Source organism: Bison bison, unplaced genomic scaffold (assembly GCF_000754665.1).
Source record: "Bison bison bison isolate TAMUID 2011002044 unplaced genomic scaffold, Bison_UMD1.0 scf7180017864304, whole genome shotgun sequence".
Taxonomy (NCBI): domain Eukaryota; kingdom Metazoa; phylum Chordata; class Mammalia; order Artiodactyla; family Bovidae; genus Bison; species Bison bison.
This window is the reverse complement of record NW_011494876.1, coordinates 348,119-371,537: the sequence shown is the minus strand read 5'-3', so window position 1 is coordinate 371,537 and position 23,419 is coordinate 348,119. Positions and strand designations below refer to the sequence as shown.

General features: G+C 48.9%; 1 protein-coding gene across 3 annotated transcripts in view; it reads right to left on the bottom strand.

The window, feature by feature from the left end:
- Positions 1 to 23,419, bottom strand: part of LRIG1 (leucine-rich repeats and immunoglobulin-like domains 1) — a 115,422-nt gene that overhangs the window by 26,070 nt on the left and 65,933 nt on the right. For all 3 annotated transcript variants that reach the window (XM_010851510.1, XM_010851511.1, XM_010851513.1), the window contains exons 4-7: positions 7,350 to 7,487; positions 5,426 to 5,569; positions 3,856 to 3,999; positions 839 to 982 (exon numbers count right to left, since the gene is read on the bottom strand). In XM_010851510.1, the coding sequence (XP_010849812.1) occupies positions 839 to 982; positions 3,856 to 3,999; positions 5,426 to 5,569; positions 7,350 to 7,487 (570 nt within the window). The remainder of the gene's footprint in view (positions 1 to 838; positions 983 to 3,855; positions 4,000 to 5,425; positions 5,570 to 7,349; positions 7,488 to 23,419) is intronic.

Genomic DNA, 23,419 nt, shown 5'->3' with positions numbered 1-23,419 from the left:
TATTGATTTTTACACTAGGGAATGACGGACTTCACTGAAATGTAAACTCCGGGTCAGTATGGGGTGGGCTGAGGGGGGAAGGAGGGAGGGGGGGGGAGGGGAGAGGAAGGGGAGAGGGGAGAACGTGGACAAATAGATAAAAACACAACCTAAAAAGGCCCAGTACTACGTTTAAGCACGGTAAACACTTAGAAATTCCTTACTGTCCACGTGTCGCCATTTCTCGGGCTCACTGTCCTTTCTGTGTTTGAGCTCCAATACAGACATACCTTGCTTTACTGCGCTTTGAGGATACTGCGCTTTTTTTCTTTTTTAAACAAATTGAAGGTTTTGGCACCCTGTGTAGTTGGGTGATACACAGCACTTTTCAGTAATGAAGTATTTAAAAATTAAGACGTGTACATCATTTTTTCAGACATAATGCTACTGCACACTACCCAGACTACAGTGTAGCAGAAGAACACTTTTCTATGTACTGCGGAGCCAAAAGCGTGGGATCTGCTTTACAAGGTGGTCTGGGACGAACTGCACAGTACCAGTGAGGTCTGCCTGTAGCCGCTCTCTCTATAGAGAAGCATATGTTACATGCTGCATCCGTGTGTGGACAGAGGCTCTCAAAACAGCTGTTCTTAGTGGTCCCTGCTAATCTGAAACGGGGAGCAGAGTCTAGAAGAGGTGAGTCAGGCTCTCAGGTCCTCAGGGTCCCGCTCTGCAACAGGCCCTCAACAACCCCCGCAAGCCCCTGTGCTGTGGGTCACGGGGCCCAGGGCTCCCCAGACTCTGCAGGAGGCACCCCACGTGTGTTCCCCGTCACCCGCAGAGCTGGCGGGACACTCACAGCTCGTGCAGCTTCTGGCAGAAGCTCCAGCCGTCGCGGTGGATCCGGGAGATGGAGTTGTTGCCGAGGTGCAGCTGGTGCAGGGCCGTGAGGCCGTACAGCGAGCCGCTGTTCACCTCCGCCAGGCTGTTGTACTCCAGGTGCCTGCCACGACAGCCCCATGCACGGTGAGTGCAGATCCCGGGGTCACGCAGCCGCCCACCCATGACGGCAGAGGAGCTGCTCCCTGCCATCACACAGGCGGCACCGAGAATCTGACGATACTGCTGGAAGGACTCGTGATGGGGTGTGCCCTGACGTGTGTGAGCACACCTGTGGGGTGGCGGGGAGGTAAAGCTACACAGACAGTGGTAAGGATTCAGGCCAACTGAGAGAGCTCACAGGCCACAGGGAAGCTTCTAGAAGCAACCTCTTTAGCGGCATACAAGCGAACCAGCAGCACGCCAGCAGAGGAGCTCTGAGCAGAAGGCAGAGCCCATTCAAGGAAGAGATGAGAGAAAGATGAGGAGGTAGCTCTCGTCACTATCCCTGTCTTACAGGTGAGGAAACTGAGGCTGAGACAAGTGAGGTAACGTAAGATTCGCTCCTCAGCTCAGCCAGTAGTGAGGGGCCAGAACCAGAGCTAGGTGAACCAAGCCTGGGCCTGTGACCACTGTGCCAAGAGATATGGCTTGACATCTGGGGTTGAAATATTGCGACCTAATTCTCAATTCTGTCACCTGGCTGGTTGAAGGAGCCTGAATAACCATGAAGTGGAGATGCCCAGGAAGTATTGACTCCATAGGGCTATGCTGAGAAGGAAGAAAACGCAGGTCAGAATTTCAGCATCATGCTGAGAACTGAACTCCTGTTTGAGTTCAGTAAGTAGGGATGTAAGTTACCATCATCCTTCTAGACAGTGCGGCCACAGACGCTGCCACTCCCAGGACCAGCCTTGTGACCAGAAGCTACTACTTCACGTCCTGCTCTGTGTGCGCTATCACAGGGGCTTCGGGCCACGGGTTTTGCTTTTCACATCTTCTGTTTTCTGGTAACTCTTCCTTCACCCCCCAATTTGCATGAATTTGTTCAACAGAAAAACCAAATGGTATGTGCTAAGAACTCCATGTTTTCCTAAGAATGTGCTCTGACTCCCAGGGCATGACCACCTGGCTTCCAAAGTCCAAAATAACAGTTTTAAGGATGTCAAGGACAAGTGCTCTTGAATATATAAAAAGAGACAGAGTTATGCAAAGGTGAACGATGAAGAGCGGGGGAAGCGAAAGCTTAGCAAGGCTAAGCTGTCTTTTACAAAGTGCGTGTGTGTGTGCGTGCGTGTATGAAGGGATGCACACTGAGATGCTCCTGATAATGAGGAAGGCACAGGGAGTTGATGGAACTGGACCTGGAGTTTTTGGTTTTTGTTTCAGTTGGAAAGATAACTGAGCAAGGACATAGATGAAGTGGTGTAACTTGTAGACTGAAGGGCTTTGGCGCGTCTTGAGCAAGTTAAATCACTGACCATAAAGCAAGAAATCTCATGATGACACATCAAAATGTAAGCGGTATTAGTGTATTAACTTGGCTTCCTCATAGCTCAATTGGTAAAGAATCTGCCTGCAATTCAGGAGACCCGGGTTCGATTCCTGGGTTGGGAAGATCCCCTGGAGAAGAAAATGGCAATCTACTCCAGTATTCTTGCCTGGAGAATCCCATGGACAGAGGAGCCTGGCTATAGTGCATGGGGTGGCAATGAGTCGGACACGACTTAGCGACTAAACCACCAAACCACCAACCACCAGCAGAACTACAAACAGAACACAAAGACAGAACATGATGAGAAGTGACTGCTTGCCTCTTGCGAGGGGAACTGAGCGGGGAGAGATACTGAGGGCTAGGGTTGGGCAACAACTGCTTTTCTTTACTATCTGATTTTGTTCAACTACTGAGTGTACGTTTCTTTTGATTAAAAATAAACAATTGTAAATATTTAAAAGTTGAAGCTCGGTAACTGCCTTGTCTGCCCCTCTCCGGACGCTCTTCTGTTCCTCTGTGAGGCAGGCGAGCCCCAAGACTGTCCACATCTGGCTGGAACAAGTGCTCCCTTGACAGAAGTGGAACATCTGCAGTGAGGGGCTTGATTAGCTCACAGAACAGAAATAAATCTCTCAGGATGAACTATACATTCTTTGGCCCACCTGCACATCAAGAAAGACTGTCAAACCCGAAGTGGAGGGAGAGGGAACTTCCTGTAGCGTGTGGGAGAGGGGAGAGGATATGGGAAGGGAGCCCACTGTCTGCCAAGGAACGGGATGCAAGGGTATAATCGGGAAGAACAATCTGACTCCATAATAGATGTTCCCTGTACTTTAACCTTTGTATTCTATCTCTCTTGCTTCTGGTTAAGAATGCTGCCTAGAGTGTGAAGAATACTAGCCCATATGACGCTTTTCCACTCATCTAGAGACAAGAAGTTGCAGAACTAAGAATAACTTTTGTCTGGTAGGTTTACTGAACATCAGGACCTGACCTTCAATGGATGGCTGCAAGATCAAGGGATTCCTACACCAGGGCTGTTGGTTGTAACAAGCAACCATGCTCCTCTCTCACTTGGCAGTTAAAAACACTTTCCTGAAAGCCTTTGGGACTCTGGGTTTTCTTGGGGCATGAGCCACCCACCTCACACGGCCCTGTAATAAACCTTTCTCTGTTCCAAAGTCTGACGCTAGAGCACTGTTTGCCTGCACTGTGACCTGGGCACCTGAGCGTGCATTCAGTAAGGGGGAGTGCAAATGGGAGAGAGGAACAGCCCCCACAAAGGAGCCCCTGCCTTCCATCCTCACCAACAAGCTCCCTTTACCAAATCCTCTGAAACTCCCCCAAGAGACTATCCTAGCCTGCAAGATAACACCACAGGGGTAGCAAAAGATCCCAAAGACACAGAGGAGAGCCCCCGCTGAGGTCCCAAAGGGCAGGGGCTGGGCCCTAGAGGATCACTCAAGGCCCTGCTGAAGCCCTGGCGCCTGGCTCTGACTCACAGCGCGTGCATCCTGGCCAGCCCCCAGAAGGCGCCGTCCGTCAGTTTGCTGATGTTGTTTCGCTGGAGCCTCAGCACCTCCAAACTGTCGAGCCCCTGGAACGTCAGGCCCTCGATCAGCCGAATCCGATTCCGATTGAGGTCCCTAAAGAGACGAGGCCAGCAGTTCAGAGCATCCGCTACCCATGCACCCCCTACAGCCCTCACCAGGCAGTCTCCTGGGACAATCTCAGTAGGAGGTCCTGGGAAGCACAGACATACCATGGAAGCCCGTGTGCCGAAGACACCAACCAGCCACTGTTAACGTGTGAAAGGGAGCCCAGGGCTCCTAGAAGCTGGCCCCCTTGCACCCTAGAATGAGTAAGCACTCCTATTTCCTCTCCCATAACCGTGACTCTGCAGTGAGGACAGGGTGTGACTCAGGGTATGAACGTCTTAGGTGAGCCATCTCTTAGCTCAGCAGCAGAAACCCCCACCAGATGTGTCAACCCAGGAAAACTCGAACAACTGGATACTGGTGGCAACTTCCCACCAACTGCATTCGGGAGGAGGTGCCTGGACCCACCATGAAGCACACTCATGGGCCTCCGGCCTCCGGGGATGAGACCTCAGTGAACCAGAAGATTTTAGGAATCTGGGTGAGCTGGCTACATTGGTAACACTCGGGAAGGGAGAACACAGCCTGAGCAGTGAGCCCTCGGTTTTCCCCAAATTCTTCTGCAGTGTCTCATGACGCACACCAGATTCTGAGCATCAGGGAGGCTCTCGGGACCCTCTGCCTGGGTGTGAGGGAGAAGCACAGCAGTGAGAGGGCAGGGGGCACCCTGTCTTGCCGCCATACCTGCCCCTGAGCAATCCGTTCTGCTTAAACGAAAGCTCCAGTATCAGTGTATTCTCCTGAAAAAAAGGACACTGGAAAGGCAAAAATCCGAAGAACAGGCAGTCCATCAGGTTTTGGTAAATAGAGGTTTTCTTGAATCCAAACCCTGGGCCATTCTAGGAGTGTGGTCAGCTGTGGTAGTCAAAAAACTAAACAGACACATCCTTTCTTTACCAAAAAAAAAAAAAAATCCAATCAACTACCTTATGAGACCGAGGAGATGACCCATCTCTTGCTTTCTACCTCTGGCTACACTAAGTTCCTCTCTTAACTGCTCAAGCAGCACTGGACCCCATAAAGGCCACTGGACAGATTACATGGGTTCCTTAAAAAAAACAAAAACACAGAAAGCTCGAAATAAATAAGGACCCCAGTCTACACAGGCCATGTATTAGCCAGGGTCAGCTAAGCAGCAGGGTTCCTCACTGCGTTTTGGGAAGTGCTGAAGAGGACTGGCCTGCGTATCCTCAGAGGATCTTTTTTCAGCAACCTGGGGCGGTCTGCAGGCTCCAGACCCAGCGTCTAATTTGCTTTTATTAGGTGCTGCTGCACGGCCATTAATGGTAGTTTATGCAGAGCCCGATTGAAGGGGAGCAGGGGAAGCGGGTGCATTTGGAACGAGCTCCTGGGGGAACTCTGGTCCCCATAAAGTTTGGCTAAGCTTAATTACGGAGCAGGTCTCTGGACTCACAGTTGTGTCAGCCGGGGTAACTTGAATGCTTTCACAGGAAGCTGGGTGATCCTGTTTTTGCTCAACCGAAGCGTCAGCAGTGACCGTGACAGACCATCAAATGCTCCTGATTCCAGGGTGCTGATCCGGTTGCTTGCCAGGTTGCTGGAAGGATTCAGGAGAGAAAATGCAGGGGTCAGTAGGAGGCCTTCCTTGTCCTGTTACAGACGCCAGACCTGGCTGAGTTGGGAAAACAAGCTACAACACACCCAGCAGGCTGGGTTTCCAACGAGACATTTGTCATTCTGAGGCTGCAAAGCCCATCTTCACTCCCAGCCTCAGGTATTAGGACTGTCTTCTTCAGACGTGACAGAAGCCTGGCTTATTCGAGCCCAGAGCTCACCCTGCTTTCAGCCAGGGTGACTACTCCAGGAGGAAGTCAATGACCTCCACTCCAGCTGGGCCGCTGCAGGAATCCCTCCTTGCCAGCTGCTACCCAAGGGGCAGGGTTCAAGGTTGGTGAGAAGAGCCTCAGGAAGCAGAAAGTCCACTGTGAGGCAAGGTCGGAGAGGGTTTCACAATTTGGGGAAACGGCCTTTAATTCTGAAGTGGATCCCATTGTATGACTTCTAAATGTGCATAAAACATTTCATTTTAAACATTTCAAATGTGTCAGAACAACATTCTAGTGAAGGAGAGCTGCACGAATGGTTCCCAGCGGGGAAGAGGGAAGGGAAGCGGGGCCACAACACTTCTCCTTCCACCTTCCCTGGACCGATGCTGCTTGTTGTGCCTTTAACAAAAGAGCAAAGACCAGAGAGAATTTTCTACATCAGAGCTGGGAAGGGAAGGAGGCATTCTTCGTCTCCATCCGGCAGAGGCCCAGCACAGGGCACGTGAGGATTCTTTGCAAACGGAGCTGGACTGTTTGTTCTTAACACTCCAGATTAAAGAACGGTCTGTGTGATGAAGATATACTGGCCAGCTTCTGCCAAAACACAGAGTCCCCCTGCTTTCGTGCAGAGAGAGAGAAGGTCACTGCGAGGCGGTTCAGCAGGGGAGGTGTTTTTGTCCCAAGCAGGGTGGTGGTGGGTGGCCGGACCTCTTTAAGAAGCCCCACTGGGGGCTGAAGGATCGGCCACTCCATCAGCTGAAGGATCGGCCAAGACCTCCCACTTCCACCTCGGGCACCCTTATGCATCCTAAGAAAGAGACTGTTCGGTTCCTTGGGCGTCTCAAAAATCTGTGCGCCCGGCCTTGGTCTCTGAACTGATGGGTCACAATGACCCATAAACCAACCTCACAAACACCCTTAGAGTACTCAGTAGTAACCCAGGAGATGAGGGCTCGCATGTCATCTGAAGACGCCTTTAGCTGAGTTTTCAGTTTCTTCCCTAAAATAATATTTTCCTACCAACAAGCAGCGGGTTAACTAGGTTTTGACTGTTTTTCTTCTGTCTGCCATCAGCGGGTGTGAGACAGGGCAGAACAGAAACAGGCCAACCATCAGACAAAGAAGGTCGAGAGCACCCAGAGGATGGGTGAGCACTGGCTGGTTGAGTCTCTGCAGAGAGGCTGCCCTCTGCTGTCACTCACCCAACTGCTCCCAATCTTTTCTCTAAGCTCTCCTAGGGGGCAGCGCAGGGAAGGAGGAAGAAAACCGGCTCTGTGGTCCACACAGCCACGTGTTTCAGTGTGAGATGGTGCTCTGAGATGGTCGTCTGTTAGGCTACTGAGCCTCTCCCCACGTCAGCTCCCTGGCCCACGAGTACAGTCAGAACAGCACCGCCGACGTGGACGTGCCGGAAACAGGCTAACAGAGGACTGTGGACCTGGGGCCCCTGCCCGGCTGAGGGCACAGATGGGAGGCATGTGCCCGGCCCACGGACTCAGCCGGGCATCCACCAGCGTCCAGACCTGGGTGCTGCAGACCCGACGCACTTACAGCTCCGTGAGGGGCAGGCCGTGTGGGAAGCAGGTACTCCGGATCTCTGTGATGTTGTTGGCGCTGAGATCCAACACGTGCAAGGAAAGGTAAGCCTTCAGCTGACTCCCCTCCACGCTGCGAATCCTGTTGTGTTGCCTAAAACACACAAGGCAGGTGAATCCAACACGTCATTTTGCAAAGAAACTATTTTCCTCCACACTTGCAGACATTTTTTCCCCCTGCAGTTTCAGAGAATTACAAATGCTATGACACTCGCAAATGAGGTCTCCCATTCTTCTTTCCATCAGGTTATTACCTGCAGGCCGGAAGCTAGACAGACCATCAGATTCTTTGCCTGTGACAAGTTTGTCTGCCCAAGTTCTAAGCCAGGCTGCTCTCCCCAAGGACAGGAACATAGGGGTGATATTTTGGCCGTGTGGAGAGCAGCCTGGCATGACCAGAACTCAGAACTCACTAGTACACTTTCCCACAAAGGATGTGCCCCATGCAACCAGCCAGCTTTTGAGGCTGCTCATGTCTAAAATCTTCAGAATCCAGGCCAACCCCATCACTCACAAGAATGTGGGCACCAGAGGCCAGCATCCAATTTAATCCAACTGAGCGCATCATTACACACTTCACATTTTACCGACACCTACCGTGTACCAGGCGTGTCGACAGGCACAAGGGATTTAAAAAAAAAAAAAAAAGGGGGGGCAGAATCCTGCCAACCTAATAAGGGAAACGGGAATTCAGCGCTGTGTCTAACTGGAATCGAATGCCCTGCACCTCTGACCCCACCCTCTTGACAGCTCTGTTCCTCAAGTTTCCTCATCTGGAAGATGGGGCCACGTCTCCTTACTTTAGGGATATGGATGGTCCCACCTGAACCACACTGCTGTGTTTGGCAGACGTTCACATGTGTGTTCAGTGTTCACCTCCCTCCGAGATGTATTTGTCCTTGAATCCTCTTTCTAACAAATACCACGGTTTCAATCACCCACCAACCAGTATTTACTAATCCGCAGAAATCCGACAAATGCTAACCAAGGCTGGAGGGAGCAGGCCAGCCCCCTTGTGCGTCTGGCCCTGCCTGGTGGATTCAAGCCGCCACAGCCCGGATCCTGGTATCCAGATATTTCAGACCCCGTGGAGCTGGGCGCTGTGCTTCTGGTCCCACGCGCTCACTGGGGCCAGCTTCTGAGTAAACAGTTTCGGGGGCTCCAGCCAATCCAAGCAGTCTTGAACACGACACAAGGGAGCCAGGCGTCGCTCACCAAGTGGCATCTTTTTTAAACAAACACTTGACCAGATCGGTTCCAACAGGCATAAACAAGGCCCTCTTTCCCAGAAGCTCTGGGCCTTCTCACTGATGCCTTTGTTTTCTTCCCATCTCTCCCAGGCCTTGAACCTGAAAACCCATTTACGAGGGTACAGCTCCCTTTACACATAGCAAAATCTCCCTGGAGTGAAAGGCCACTTTTTCTTCCATGCTCCCCCCACCAAACTACTTCCTTTGAGTTCTTTATTAAGTTCTTAATAAAGATAGTCTCTTCAGTTTTCTGACTTCCAAATAAAAAGGAAAAAAAAAAGAATAGAAAAGGAAACCTTTATTATGTAAAGTATGGGAAAAAAGAAGGAGAAATAAAGGGAACAGAGCTGAGCCCCATCCAGGAACTCTGAATGCAGTACCAGGGAGCCAGGAAAAAGAAGGTCTAAGGAAAGAAGAGGGGGGCGCCGCTGGCCCCAAGTCGCACAAAGGGGGACCAACCGTACACAGTCCAAGGGGCCACGGGACAGCTGCGGCCACCCCCAGTGCTCCCCCGCTCCGTCTTCCCTCTCTCTTTCATCCTACACCTTCTTTCTTCTTTCTCCTCTGTGTATTTATTCACTGAATCAAACACGATCTGGGCCCCGCTCTGTGCCAGGCCCGGGCTGGAGGAAGGATGCTGTGATGAAGACGGGTCTCTTTCACACGCTGGAAAGAGTTCCCTGGTGAGCAGAAGAGGCAGCCATGGAGATGGGGAACAACGGAGCGTGGGAGTGAGGATGGGTGAGATCTGCCAGGAGGAAGAGGGGAGCTGGGGTGGATTCTGTGGCGGGGCCAGCTCCGGGGTTGGGGGTTGTGGATGCAGGCAGGAGATGGGCAGGGCAGAAGCAGAGGCGAGGCCTCAAGAGCCTCTGAGGAGTAGGGTGTCTGTGTTCCAGGGGACCAGGCAAGGGGTGGTGGCAACAGAAACAGGGCCACAGGATCTGGACACCACAGAATGGTGATGCGCAATTTTCTAGTTCAGAAATATTAAGAAAACCAGGTGACTTGGTTTCCCTGGTGGCTCAGTGGTAAAGAATCTGCCTACAACACAGGAGATGTGACAGGAGCCATGGGTTCGATCCTTGGGTTAGGAAGATCCCCTGGAAAAGGAAATGGCAACCCAGTCCAGTATTTTAGCTTGGAAAATCCCATGGATAGAAGCCTGGTGGGCTATAGTCCCCGGGGCCACAAAGAGTCAGACACAACTTAGCGAGTACAGAACAATAATGAGGTAACGGGCTACCCCTTCCATCTTTAGCCCTTTCCGGCCTACTCTCAACTCAACATCCAGAGAAATCCTGTCAGGGCATCTCTCAGAATGGGAGAAAACATTCACAAACCATGTATCTGATAAGCAGAAAATAACCAGAACACACAGGAACTACAACTCAGCGACCAACACACAAGAAACCCCAACAAGTCAAATAAAACATGGGTAAAGGCCTTGAAGAGACATTTCTCCAAAGATGATAAACAAATGACAAATGAGCACACAAAAAGATACTCAGCATCACTGTTCGTTAGGTAAACTCAATGAGTTAGTGCCCCATACCTACAGCACGACCACTATTAAAGACCAAACAAAAACAGGAACAGTACGTGTGGGAGAGGGTGTGCAGAAGCTGGGATCCTGGTACTGTTGCTGAAGACAACGGTACAGTGGTTCTTCCACAAAGTAGGCACAGAATTACCAGCATGGGCCCCAGGAATTCTACTGGGTATACATCCAAAAGAAATGAAAGTGGACCGCACAGTGATCTGTACACCCAGGATCACAGCGGCATCATTCACAGCAGCCAAGAGGTGAAGCAGCTCAGCCAATGGATGAGTGGACGGATGGACACACCTGACAGGTGTACAGACAGTGGACTGTTACTCGGCCTTAGAAGGAAGTTCTGACACTCATTACAGCATGGATGGATCCTGAGGACACTACAGTAAGTGGAAAACGCAGGTCACAAGAGACAAATACCTCATGATCCCACTTCCATGACGTGCCTAGAGCAGTCACATGCATTGAGACAGAAAGCGGAGTGGTGCTGGTTGCCAGGGGCTGGGGTTGGGGCACGGGGAATGGTTTAACAGGGGTGGAGTTTTCATTTTCCAGGATGGAGAAAGCTCTGGAGACTGGTTACACAACATGAGTGTACTTACCACTACTGAACTGTACACCTAAATGATTAAGATGGTAAATTATACATAATGTGTATATTACTACAATTTACAAACAAAACAAAGAAAAAGAAAAATCAAAGCAATTCACAGGATGTATTCGGCTAAAACTCGAATAACAGCTCTGTGTCTCACTTAGGACTAAGTCCACACAACAGCCTCCAAGGCCCACGTGAGCTGCCACACACCTGCCTTGCTGCCTCCCTTCCTACCCTTCCGCTTTGTACCCTGCCCAGAATGCTGGCCCTCGGAAGCGGCAGGCAGGATCCTGCCTGAGGATCTTTGCAAATGCCTTTCCCACGGCTTGGAATGCTCTTCCCCCAGAGATTCGCAGGTCCCGTGCCTTCACTTCCTTTCCATCTTTGTTCACACGTCACCTTTTCAATGAGGTGGCCTGGGCAACATTCTCTAAAACTATAAGCCTCTGCCTCCTAATTTCTTTCCCTCACACACATACAAATACACGCACACACACACACACACACTCATTCACACTTTCCACTTTTTTGCCTGCTTTATTTCTCATAATATTTCTATCATCTAATACTCCCAGTACTTTGTTAATTTCTAGTTTAACATCTTCTCTCTCCTCAGGATGTAGCTCCCTGAAGGGAGAGATGTTTGTCTGTTTTGACTACTACTGTGTCTCCAGCCACTAGGATAGTGTGAGGCACATAGTAGGTCCTCAGTAAATACTTGTTGAAGGAATCACAAAGAATGAACACAGACTTCATTCAGAAAGGCGGAACCTAGACACAGATTTGGGACTCACCTGAACACTTAAGTAGGTGGCACTAGAGGTAAACAACCCACCTGACAATGCGGGAGACGAAAGTGACGTGGGTTCGACCTCTGGGTTGGAAAGAGCCTCTGGAGTAGGAAATGGTAACCCACTCCAGTGTTCTTGCCTGTAGAATCCTATGGACAGAAGAGCCTGGCAGGCTACTGTCCATAGCGTTGCAAAGAGTCAGACACAACTGAAGCAATTTAGCACAGCATTCCACAACATTTAAGTAGAAGAAAACCATGCAAGCAGATGAGTATAATCAAGAAACATGAAGGAAAGTTAGCCAATTGCTCTGTGGGAACTCTGCTCAGAGGCAAATGACCTAGCCCACAGTGACTTCAGAGCTTCTTGCACGTCATCTTCTCCCCCAGGTCTGGTCTCTCTGCTCTAGACTCTAGCCCAGTGCCCTGACCAAACTCTTCCCAAATTCCTCATGTTCAGAAAAGCTGACCCCACAGGTCGTCTCCCTTCTCTCACAGAGCAAGAATCACATCTTGTTGGATGTTTCTGTGGACCCCAGCAATTTCACCCAAGGCCAGCTGTTCTTCATGGGCTGGAACATGCCACGAGCAGAGCCCTGCCTGAGTTCGAATCCCCATTACACCACTTACAGGTGTGAACTGCTATAACGTGGGGTGTCAAGTTTCTATGCCCCTTGGGCTGACATGACCTGACATGAAGCAAGTTCTCAATAAATGAGTTCTTGTTTTTATTAGCCAAATCTGTATCCTCAGAGCCAGGATCAGTATCTAGTTTGTGGGAGGTGCTCTGGAAAGAGAAGGAATATGGTTTCCTATTTGTCTGCCACATTTCAATGCAAACAGGCCGGACCAATTCCTCTCTAGGGAGCAGAGAGCTGACTCAGAGATCTCACTCTTAGCTTCATGCACGACATGAGTCTGTTCCAGCTGGAGAGTATAAAAAACCCTGACACTGAGAGATGGGGCTCTTTGGGGCGCTGTGCTTCAAAGTAAATCCCAGACTGAAGCTTCTGCAGGACTCAGGGTCGGGGGCTAGAGATATGATGGGTCCCCAACAATCCCCTTTCTCAGTCCTAGTAGCAAGTGGGACTCAGGCCCACACCCCTGATCCAACTCACTAAACCGCCCCCTCGGGACACCCGCTCCAGACACCCATCCCTCTAGGTTAGAGCGAACAGCCAGCAGGCAGGGGAAGCCTCCCACGCCGCCTCAAGGGCTGTCCTACTTTTCTAAAACTCCGCATGTTTTTACTGCCATGTGTACTATGAGGGGCCCTATTAGTCCTTTAATGTAACTAACTGTCCAGTTTTCAAGAAGGCCCACAGTCATCATTATAACCTCTGAATCTTTGTCCAAGCTCTTCTTGACAACAGCCGACCAGTTACTGGACACCTGTAGGTCACAGGCCCTGGTGATGGCTCCATGAAATCACATGTGATCTCACAAGGAAGGTACTCTACTTCGCCATCATCTCTGCTTTACAGCTGAAAACATCGGGACTCTGCCTGCAGTCAGCCCAGCTGGGACACGAGAGGAGCCAGCATGCGAGCCCAGGGGATGAGGAACTGCCAGCCTGTCCAAGAGGCTCTCTAGGCGGAATTTTAAGTGCACCACCCCAGGGTCAATCAGTAAGCCTTCAGCTGAGCTTGGCTAGATGTGAATGCTGGCCGCCTCTCCCCAGGTCAGCAAAGACTCGGTCTGCGTCATCGGTCTCAACCCAGCCTGCTTTTTTGTACCAGCCTCCCAAAGGCCTGCGTGACCAATGAGTCTGCAGAGGGCAAGGGGAGCCAAGCTCAGCAAATAAGACAGAGGAAGCTCAAGTTCTTAAGGATACTCTGGATGGAAAGAAGAGAACAGTGCAGACAAGCTGCAAAGGGATACCTTTAGGTTTACAAAGAGTGAGGAGAGGGGAGGGGGCAGTGCTATGCGAGGACTTCTAACTGGTGACAGGGACTTGGGGAGGGGGCGGGGGGGGGGCAGACCACGCCCCCTGTGGTCCATCCAGGGTTGGTTTCCCCCTTGGGCTGCCCTCTGGGGCACAGAAAACTTAATACGGCAGAAGTCTATTAAACCAACACCTGTTAAAGGCTTCACAAATAAAATCAGGCTTCAAAGGCAGAGAGCGGCAAGATAAGCTCTCTCCACTTGGCCATGTTCTCAGAGCTGATGTTAAATTAGACAGGAAAACAGACCGAGGCATTTGAAACCAACATTTAAAAGTTTTTATCGTAAGTGACTGTTCCAGTACAGTTGTGTAAACTGGGGTTTACAAGGTAGTCCTGTGAGTGGTGGGAAAGATCTCATGTCACAGATAACAGCCAGGAAAAAACGGCAAGGAGATCAAAGAAGGCAGGGTCAAGAGGGGTCAAATGGATTATTGCTGGTTGCTAAAATTATGCACCTACTGTCTACACCAGGGGTCAGCAACGTATTCTATAATGAGCCAGATTTTAAATATTTTAGGCTATTGGGGTCATTTGGTTTCTGTCATGACAACTCAACTCTGACACTGGGGTGTAAAAGTAGCCAATATGTAAACCAATGAGTGTGGTTGCATTCCAATAAAACTTTATTTACAAAAACAAGCTGTGAGCCAGATTTGCCCCTCTGTAGTTTACTGACCTCTGGTCTACACTTCAGCAACTAGTTTGGGTTTCTAGGGGCAGGGACCCAGATTCTAATTCTAGCTCTGTTTCTAATTCTGGCTTTAGAACTGTGTGCAAATCACTCTTTTTGGATCTGGTTTAATCACCTGCAAAATGAGGCTAAGTGCCTCACTGCAACAGAACCTACAGTGCTCCCTCCAGTGCCCAGGTCAGACTTCACTAATCGATGCCTTCCCCACTGATGCCTTCTCTACCCTTTCAAGAAGTGAAATGGAACCTAAGCTTACACCATTTATTATGCACCTCAGATGATGATCCAGGTTCCTGACAGGGGCCAGTGGAGCAGGCAGGCTGACAGTGTGATCTGAGAACAGATCCACACTTGTGCATCCTCACTCTTTTTAGTTCTTGCAGTGAGGCAAAAAGAAACACACTGAAGCTAGCCAACATAGCAGTCCTAACTCTAAGCAGGCATGCCCCAGGCTCTCCCAGACAAGTGTCATGACTCACAGTGGTCAACTCCTGCAGTGATGACTATTACTAGAAATAGCATGTCTTGCATAGGGTTACCTTAAAATCATGCCTTTAATAATCAGCAAAATTCAGATTATAGCTCTCACCTCATTTGAACCTCTGGCTAAGAAACAGTTTCACACAATCTAGCCCGGAAATGGAGGGAAAAATGTAACACACCTGCACCATTCCCATCCCTGCCCCAGTCCATTCCCCAGAGTGCCCTTGGCAGACATGGTTAATCAAACGCCACGCCCTGCAGCCTTGGAGCACCCACAGCACTTTGCACCTGGTCCATCACTGTGCTGCCCTGGAACTCTTCCTATGACTCTGCACCTAACCCCATGCCCCACCTGGAGCAGGTGCTCCAAGGTCTGATCACAATGAGGAGGATGAAGGTGCGCACAAGGTATTAGTGATTTAGCACAAAACTCAGTGCCGGGCAAAGTAGCCCTGATGGCTACCTTGGGGGTCCAACTGAATTTCTGCAAGGGCTACAAGACATTCATCATTCAAGAACAAACAAGATCATGATTTCTCCTTTGTTGAAAAATATAAAAAATATTTTTCCTGTATTTTTTATCCTTTGTTGAAAAATATAAAAAACATGAAAACTATACAACAGGCCATGTGTTGTGTGGGGGGGCCGTTCTGTTTGCAAATGCTTTTATTGAAATATCACAGGCATACTGAGAAGTGCACAAATGATCAACACAGAGTTCAATGCATTTTAATAAAGGGTCTACACTCACATGACAGACACAGGACATTTTCAACATCCCAGCAGGCTTCCTCTTGTCATTTTCCTTGTCATTTATTCCTTTCCAAGGCAACTGTAATTTCTATCACCTAAGATTAATTTTGCCTATTGCTGTGCTTCATCTACATGGAATTGTTCCATATTTACTCTTTTATATCTGGCTACTTTCGCTCCACATATGAGACCCATCCATGCTCTTGCCCAGCTGTGTCTGACTCTTTGCAACCCCATGGATTGCAGCACACCAGGCCTCTCTGTCCCTCACCGTCTCCCAAAGTTGGTCTAAGTTCAAGTCCATTGCATTGGTGATGCCATCCAGCCATCTCATCCTCTGATGCCCTCTTCTCCTTCTGCCCTCAATTGTCCCTAGCATCAGGGACTTTTCCAATGAGTCAGCTGTTTGCATCAGATGAGCAAAATACTGGAGTTTCAGCTTCAGCATCAGTCCTTCCGAACAGTATTCAGGGCTGACTTCGCTTAAGATTGATAGATTTGCTCTCCTTGGTGTCCAAGTGACTCTCAGTAGTCTTCTCCAATACCACAGTTTGAAGGCATCAATTCTTCGACGCTCCGCCTTCTTTAGGGTCTGTCACAACCATACATGACCACTGGTAAGACCATATAGCCTTGACGGTATGGACCTTTGTTGGCAGAGTTGTCTCTGCTTTTCAGCATGCTATCTAGGACTGTCATAGCTTTCCTGCCAAGAAACAAACATCTTGTTTGTTGTTGCATTAGCAGGACTTTATTCTTTTTCATCATCATGTAGTACTTCTTTACAGCAATTTATTTTCCATTCTGCTGCTGATGATACTGAGTTGCTTTCAGTTTGGGTTACTGCAAAAACCACATTCAAGCACAGGAACGTGCCTTTTGCACGTATCTTTCGGTGCGTACTTGCCTGCAGGTCTAGCATGCATCAGCGTCTACGGTGGCGTTGCTACACATTTATGTTCAGCCTTTGCAGACACTGGTACATTCCTTTTAACCAAATCCCTCAGGGCTGAAATGAATCTGAAAAGTCATTTGATCCAACTGCCATGTTTCATGCTGGCTCATTAAACCACATTCTGAGACACCACCACCCCGATGTGTCCCTTTCCCAGTACCCTTTCCCCATGTAAAGCATTAGGAATATAGCCTGGGACCACACAGCATAACAAAGCTCAATCTAATCTTGTTCAGGAGTCAAAGAGAGTAATTTTATTATAAGTAGGGGCTTAATGAGCACCAAAAAGGGGGGAAAAAAAGAGAATGAGCAATTCTAAGTCTCAAAATCGGCAAGAAAACTGTGAATATCCCCGTCATTGGGACCAATGCCCATAAGCATCTTGAAAATAAAGATAAAGAGATTTTTTAAACAACCCATGAATTCAGAACAGCTTTCCTCGGCCAACTTGAAGAAAAGTTTCTCTTCGCAGAATGACATTTAAAAGCATCACCCTCTCACTAGGCTGCTTTGCATTCATCATCTTAAAAATGAAAACTCAAACCATCTGTTTTATTGCATAAATTGATAATTTGCTTCAAGAAACCAGTGCCTTGTGAGAAGGGCCCAGCCTGGGTTATTTGCTGGACAGGAAATGAGACTCCGAAAAAGCAGGTCTCCTTCTGTCTCTTGCTCACTCCCTCTCCCCCCACCCGCTGCTGGTGAATCACCAGTTCCCTGGGGAATTTTGGCGCGATTCTCAGCCTGGCTGCAGATGACGTTCCGGATCTGTTTATTCAGGTGGAGATCGGATAAAAAACAAGAGCGGTCCAGTGGCGGGATAAACAGCCTCCGCCAGGCGGGGTCAGCCACTCTGAAAGGCAGGACTGGCCTGTGTCAACCGACCTTCTGACCTGTTCACTTCCTTCAGGGTCACTTTCCCCTTGGGATCTTCAGCAGACTGTTTCAATGAACTCTGTGTGAAGGGGATCGGAGGTCCCCAGGCACCTTGATGCACCAGATCGTGCTTGGTTCTCCCACCCACCAGCTTATTCACATGGAGCTGGAAGCCCAGCATCTGGAATGAAGCAACTTAGGCACAGTCAAGGGTCGGCCACTACAGTTCTGTGGAGTCAAAAGCAACCCAAGTCACGAAGGACTGCAAGTTGTCGGGATCTAATCCAAACTACAAGCACAGGACAAAAACAAAACCTCCTGAGGAAACGTACATTGCTGAGTGGGAGAAGCTAATCAGAAAACGCAATCTACTGTATGATTCCAAATCCATGACATTCTGGAAAAGGCAAAACTAGGGACAGTAGAAAGACTAGTGGTTGCTAGGGGGTTGGGAGGAGAGAAGAATGACTAGGTGAGGCACATGGGATGTTTGGGGCAAGGAAACTACTCAGTTTGATACTGTGATGGTGAATACACACCACAAGACATCTGCAGAGCCCACAGAATGTATGACACAAACAGTGAACCCTCGTGAAAACTGTAGGTTTAGTTAACAATAGTGTAATACTGGCCCATCAATGATAACGAAGCACCACACTAATGCAATATGTAAACAACAGTGAAAACCAGAGAGGGGGCAGGGTTGATAAGGGCTGTCTCTGTATTTTCTGCTCCATTTTCCTGTAAACCTACAACTGCTCTAGAACTCTATTAATTATAAACAGAACAAAACAAAACTTCCTAAGGTATTAAGTAGTCCCAAGATCATCACACCATTAGAATGTAAGCTACACAAGGGCTGGGATTTAGTGACCTAGGACCACGTGGAGGACATAAAAGACAATCAATATCTGGTGAAGACTCACAAGCTTAGAGAACAAGCTTCTGGTTACTGGGGGAGGGCGGCAGGGAAGGACAGGGTGGGAGTCTGGGATTGACAGGTACACACTGCTCTATTTAAAACAGATAACCAACAAGGCCCTACTGTACGGCACAGGGAACTCTGCTCTATGTTATGTAATAATCTAAATGGGAACAGAATCTGAAGAAGAATGCATATATGTATCTGTATATGAATCACTCTGCTGTAACTGAATCACTCTGCTGTACATCTGAAACATGTTTTTCAACTAGCTCCAATATAAAGTAAAATTTTTATAAATCTGTTGAATAAATGAATGACTTACAACTTTAGTTCAGTCTCCTATATCTGCTATCACATTTATGAACAAGGGAATGTTAATCAGGAAAAAAAAAAAAAACTACTCTGAGGCAAAATCCACTATTCAATTAAAAAACTACTCTGAGGCAAAATCCACTATTCAATTAAAATTTTTTTATGGAAAAATCTGAGAGGTGTAAGGTAGAATCAACTTTCTAGTTGGGAAGCTAATTGATAACCTTAGAAGAAAATGTCAAATACCATGGACTTTCAGGTTGACTGTATGAATCTATCTTCCAAGTTCAAACTGACCTTGAATATTCACTGATCAGCTGGGGTTGGTGGAGACGATGCCTCTACTTGTCATGAAGTAGCCAACAGACCCCCGCCCCACCTTCCAACAGCAGGCAGGGCAGCTTGGCCCTAACCAGCATCTCTATCACTGCCACACGTATCTTTCCCAACTGCTGCCTTGGCTACAGTGAAAAAGGAGGAGGAGAAATTCCAGCCGGGAGTTCCAACCCAACAAGCTGACCTGAGGACGCCTTTTGGGCCACATCTGGACTGTGCTCCCCTGGGAGATGGCTGAGCCATTTTACTGGCAGGCACTTCTAAGGGCTGGCTGGGGACTTGGTTCTGTGACCACAGGGAGGTAACCTGCCCTGGATCTGGGCAGCGCAGGGCAGCACAAAGCTGGGCCAGGACATGAAAAAGTCAGGAACAGAGAGCCACTCCACCTGAACTCCCACCCACAGAGAGGCATTCCGGATCAGAAATGCCCAGAGAGCTTCTCTCTTCTGGTCAAAGCTGACATGGCCCCTCTTGGCTTTATCTTCCCCTCTAGGTGAGTTGATCAAGCCCCTTATTTTTTTTCCCTCCTTTTCTCCCCTTGCCCTGGCAGCCTGCTCCCTGCACACCCCACCACACAGGTGTGATCCTCTGCATCTCAATGGGGAGGGGCCTGGCTGTCAGGCCAAGTCACATGGAGCCACACACCCCAATATCAGTCGGGGGCCCATCAGTGCTGCATGGCTGAAGGCTGAACTGGACTTGCCAAGTTTCTCATTATATTTTTCAAGGAGGCTCCACAGGGCAAGCCTAACCACAAGTTAGAGGCACAGACTCTTCTAGATTCGAGGGGCTAGGCTACCATTCCTGGCAAAGAAAGGTGGGAAAGATGGAGAGAAGGCAGTGATCAGAACCCAGGAGGTCAGAGCATCCATGAACGCCAGGCTCAAACAAGCGGTGCCCACACAACCCCCCTGGAGGATGTGAAGACGCTGCAGTGGGTACTTTTATAACTGATGGCTCCCCAGCACGAGAGATGGGTGAGCCGGCTCCCTGCTGGGTGACACAATTGAGCTGCTGGGTTGCACAGAGCAAGCACCCCTCCCCAGGGTCCATTAATGCTGGTCTGCAGTTGGTGGGGTTGGGGGAGCACAGGGGGTCGCTCAGGGATCTGAGACCAAGAGGTTGTGTCAATAGCTCCTCGTAGCGGTGGTGGTTTTTCCTTCTCATCCACCTCACCAGTCAAGACTTGAGAAAACGTAACCACTGCAGAGGAACAACAGGGAGGCCTCACTCAACATTTCCAAAGGAAACCTAACCTCGCTCCTCTCCGGGCTGGGCTCCCATTGCAGCCTCGGCCACCAGGCTGCCCAAACGACTCAGGCGCTCAGAAGACTGCATGCCACCTGCCAAAGCAAAGGGCAGGACACGGAGCTGACTGGCCACTGAGCCACTGAGGAGGCACACACTTCATTCTCAGGAGATACAGGAGCTGGACGAGGACTAACACATCTAGGGTTCCATTCTTGCTCACCAGGAATCAGGCTCTGGTTCAGCTCATTCAGTCTTCATGACAACCCGAGAGGTGGACCCTGTTACTGTTCCCATTTCACAGAAGGGGGTGATGAGGTGTAGGAAGGCTAACTAGCAGGAAGCAGTCAGTGGGACTGAGCCCAACATGACTCCTCATGCCACCCTCCTACCTGCATGTGGAGCCGCCTTGTTAACAGAAATGGGGCGAACGACCCTGGGGAAGTGGGCTTCTCTGGACAGGACCCTGTGCCTCCCCATCTTCCCAGCATCCATCAGGGCCACCCCTGATCCTGTGATTCCTAAGGAGGCAGGACCTGACTAAACATGGAGGAAATGCACATTCTGCCACTACCCACCGTCCCTCTCACACTCATACACACACACACCCCCCAGACCCTCAAGCCACAGTACATCAGCACACAGTTGCTGCAAGGCCCCGCCAGACCTTTCTATTTATGTTCAAGATGACGAGTGCAGGCCCTAAATAGGAGTGTCAAAAGCGGTTCTTCCATCCTCAGGCAGTCAGTATCACAAGACAGAACTGGGTATTTTTCAGGGAGCAGAAGAGACTTGCACACCCCCTGCTCCACCCTCCAGAGAGGGTGCACTGTGGCTCTGGGGTCCCCCAGCTAACAGCCCGCAAGTCCAGCTGCCCTCTGGCTCCGGGCCATGCTGCTCTCTGGAGACGGCCCGTGGCTACGAGGACAGGGACGGGCCTGTGGTTGCTGGGGTGCTCCTGAGACTCCCCGCCTCTGTTGGCTACTGCCAGCTGTCCAAGGGCTTGCCTGCCAGCACCCCAGCAGCTCTGCAGCTCCAGCCGCGGAGGAAGCTGCTTCAGCACTTGGCTGTGGCCTCTAAGCTGAGACCCTCCCGCCTCCAGAGAGTGACACCACTGATGGGTCTTTACAAATAAAGCCGGGCCTGCTTCCTGCCCCATCTGGAAGACGTCTGATCTCCCGATCATATGATTTAGTATATCTCTTACCACGCAATTTCCCAAGCCTTCAGCATGCGACCTGACTGCACTCTGGGAGGGTGGAGGATGTGCATGGGCGGGATTAAGGAGTCGGCTTCTAAAACAGTCCTCCTTACCCACACTAGGGGTCAAGACTCACTACATCAGAGTGGCACTGGCCTCAGCGCCTCACCCCCTCTGGGCTCCCACTCTTGCTCTGTTCCTTTCATGAAACCACAAGCTGCAATTTTCTCCTATGCTTCAGGTTTTAAAATATGTATCATCATGAACCACAATGTCAAATGTAAACTAAAGATTTTTTAGAAAAAACATAGGAGAAATCTGTATTTTGGGATCTCAAGCTAGACCAACTTTTCAGATTTGATACTACAAGCACAATTCATAAACTAAAAAATTGACACACTATAATTCTACCAGAATTGAAAATACTTGCTCCGGGAAAGATCCTGTTAAAGATGAAAAGGCAAACTACAGACTAGGAGAAAATATTTTCAAACAACACATCCAACAAAGAGCTATTATCTAGAATATATAAAAGACTCTCAAAACTCAATGGCAAAAAACCCCAAACAATCCAATTAGAAAATGGGCAAAAGAAATGAACAGATATTACTCAAAAAAGAATACACAGATGGCAAATAAATACATGAGATGATGTGCAGCATCATCAGCCATTAGGGAAATGTAAATTAAAACCACCAGGAAATATCAATACATACCTTGTGAATGGCTAAAATAAAAAATACTCTCAATGTCAAATGCTAGCCATGCTGTGGAGAACCAACTCGTTCACTGCTGGCAGGAATGTAAGACAGTGTAGCCATGCTGAAAAAGTTTGGCACTTCCTTAAAAAATCTAAACATACAAGTATCATACAATGCAGCAAATATCCCCTAGGGCATTTCTCCCATAGAACGGAAATTTATGCTCACACAAAAATGCTCAAAGCCACTTTATTCTTATTAGGCCAAATCTGCAAACACCCCAGATGTCCCTCAGAAGGTGCACAGCTAAGCAAAGTACAGTCCCTTCACACTGCTGATACTACTCAGCAGTAATAAGGAACCAGCTACTGATATACACCGCAACAAGCTAGATACACCTCCAGAGAATTATATTGATTGAAAAAAAAGCCAATCCCCAAAGGTGAGATGTTGTATGAAGCTATTTATACCTGTTCAGTTCAGTCGCTCAGTCGTGTCCGACTCTTTGCGACTCCTTCGACTGCACACACCAGGCTTCCCTGTCCATCACCAACTCCCAGAGCCTACTTAAACTCATGTCCATTGAGTCGGTGATGCCATCCAACCATCTCATTCTCTGTTGTCCCCTTCTCTTCCTGCCTTCAATCTTTCCCAGCATCAGGGTCTTTTCCCATGAGTCAGTTCTTTGCATCAGGTGGCCAAAGTATTGGAGTTTCAGCTTCAGCATCAGTCCTTCCAATGAATACTCAGGACTGATTTCCTCTAGGATGGACTGGTTGGATCTTCTTGCAGTCCAAGGGACTCTCAACAGTTTTCTCCAACACCACAGTTCAAAAGCATCAATTCTCAGCGCTCAGCTTTCTTTATAGTTCAACTCTCAAATCCATACACGACTACTGGAAAAACCATAGCTTTGACTAGACGGACCTTTGTTGGCAAAGTAATGTCTCTGCTTTTTAATATGCTATGTTGGTTGGTCATAGCTTTTCTTCCAAGGAGCAAGTGTCTTTTAATCTCATGGCTGCAGTCACCATCTGCAGTGATTTTTGAGCCCCCCAAAATAAAGTCTGTCACTGTTTCCATTGCTTCCCTATCTACTTATATCACATTCCTTAAATGAAAAATTATATACATGGAGAACAGATTAGAGATTGCCAAAGGTATGGGGCAGGAAAAAGTTGATGTGGGTATAAAAAGACAGCACAACACACCTTGTGGGGATGGAAATGTTCTTTAAGTTGGCTGTATTGAAGTCAATATCTTGTATGTATGAACTTCTTCAAGCAGTGGTCACTGGGGGGAACTGTGTTAAGGGCATACAAGGATCTTTCAATGTTATTTTTTACAATAGCATGAGAATCCACAATGAACTCAAAATAAAAAGATTAATTTAAACATCAAAAAGCATG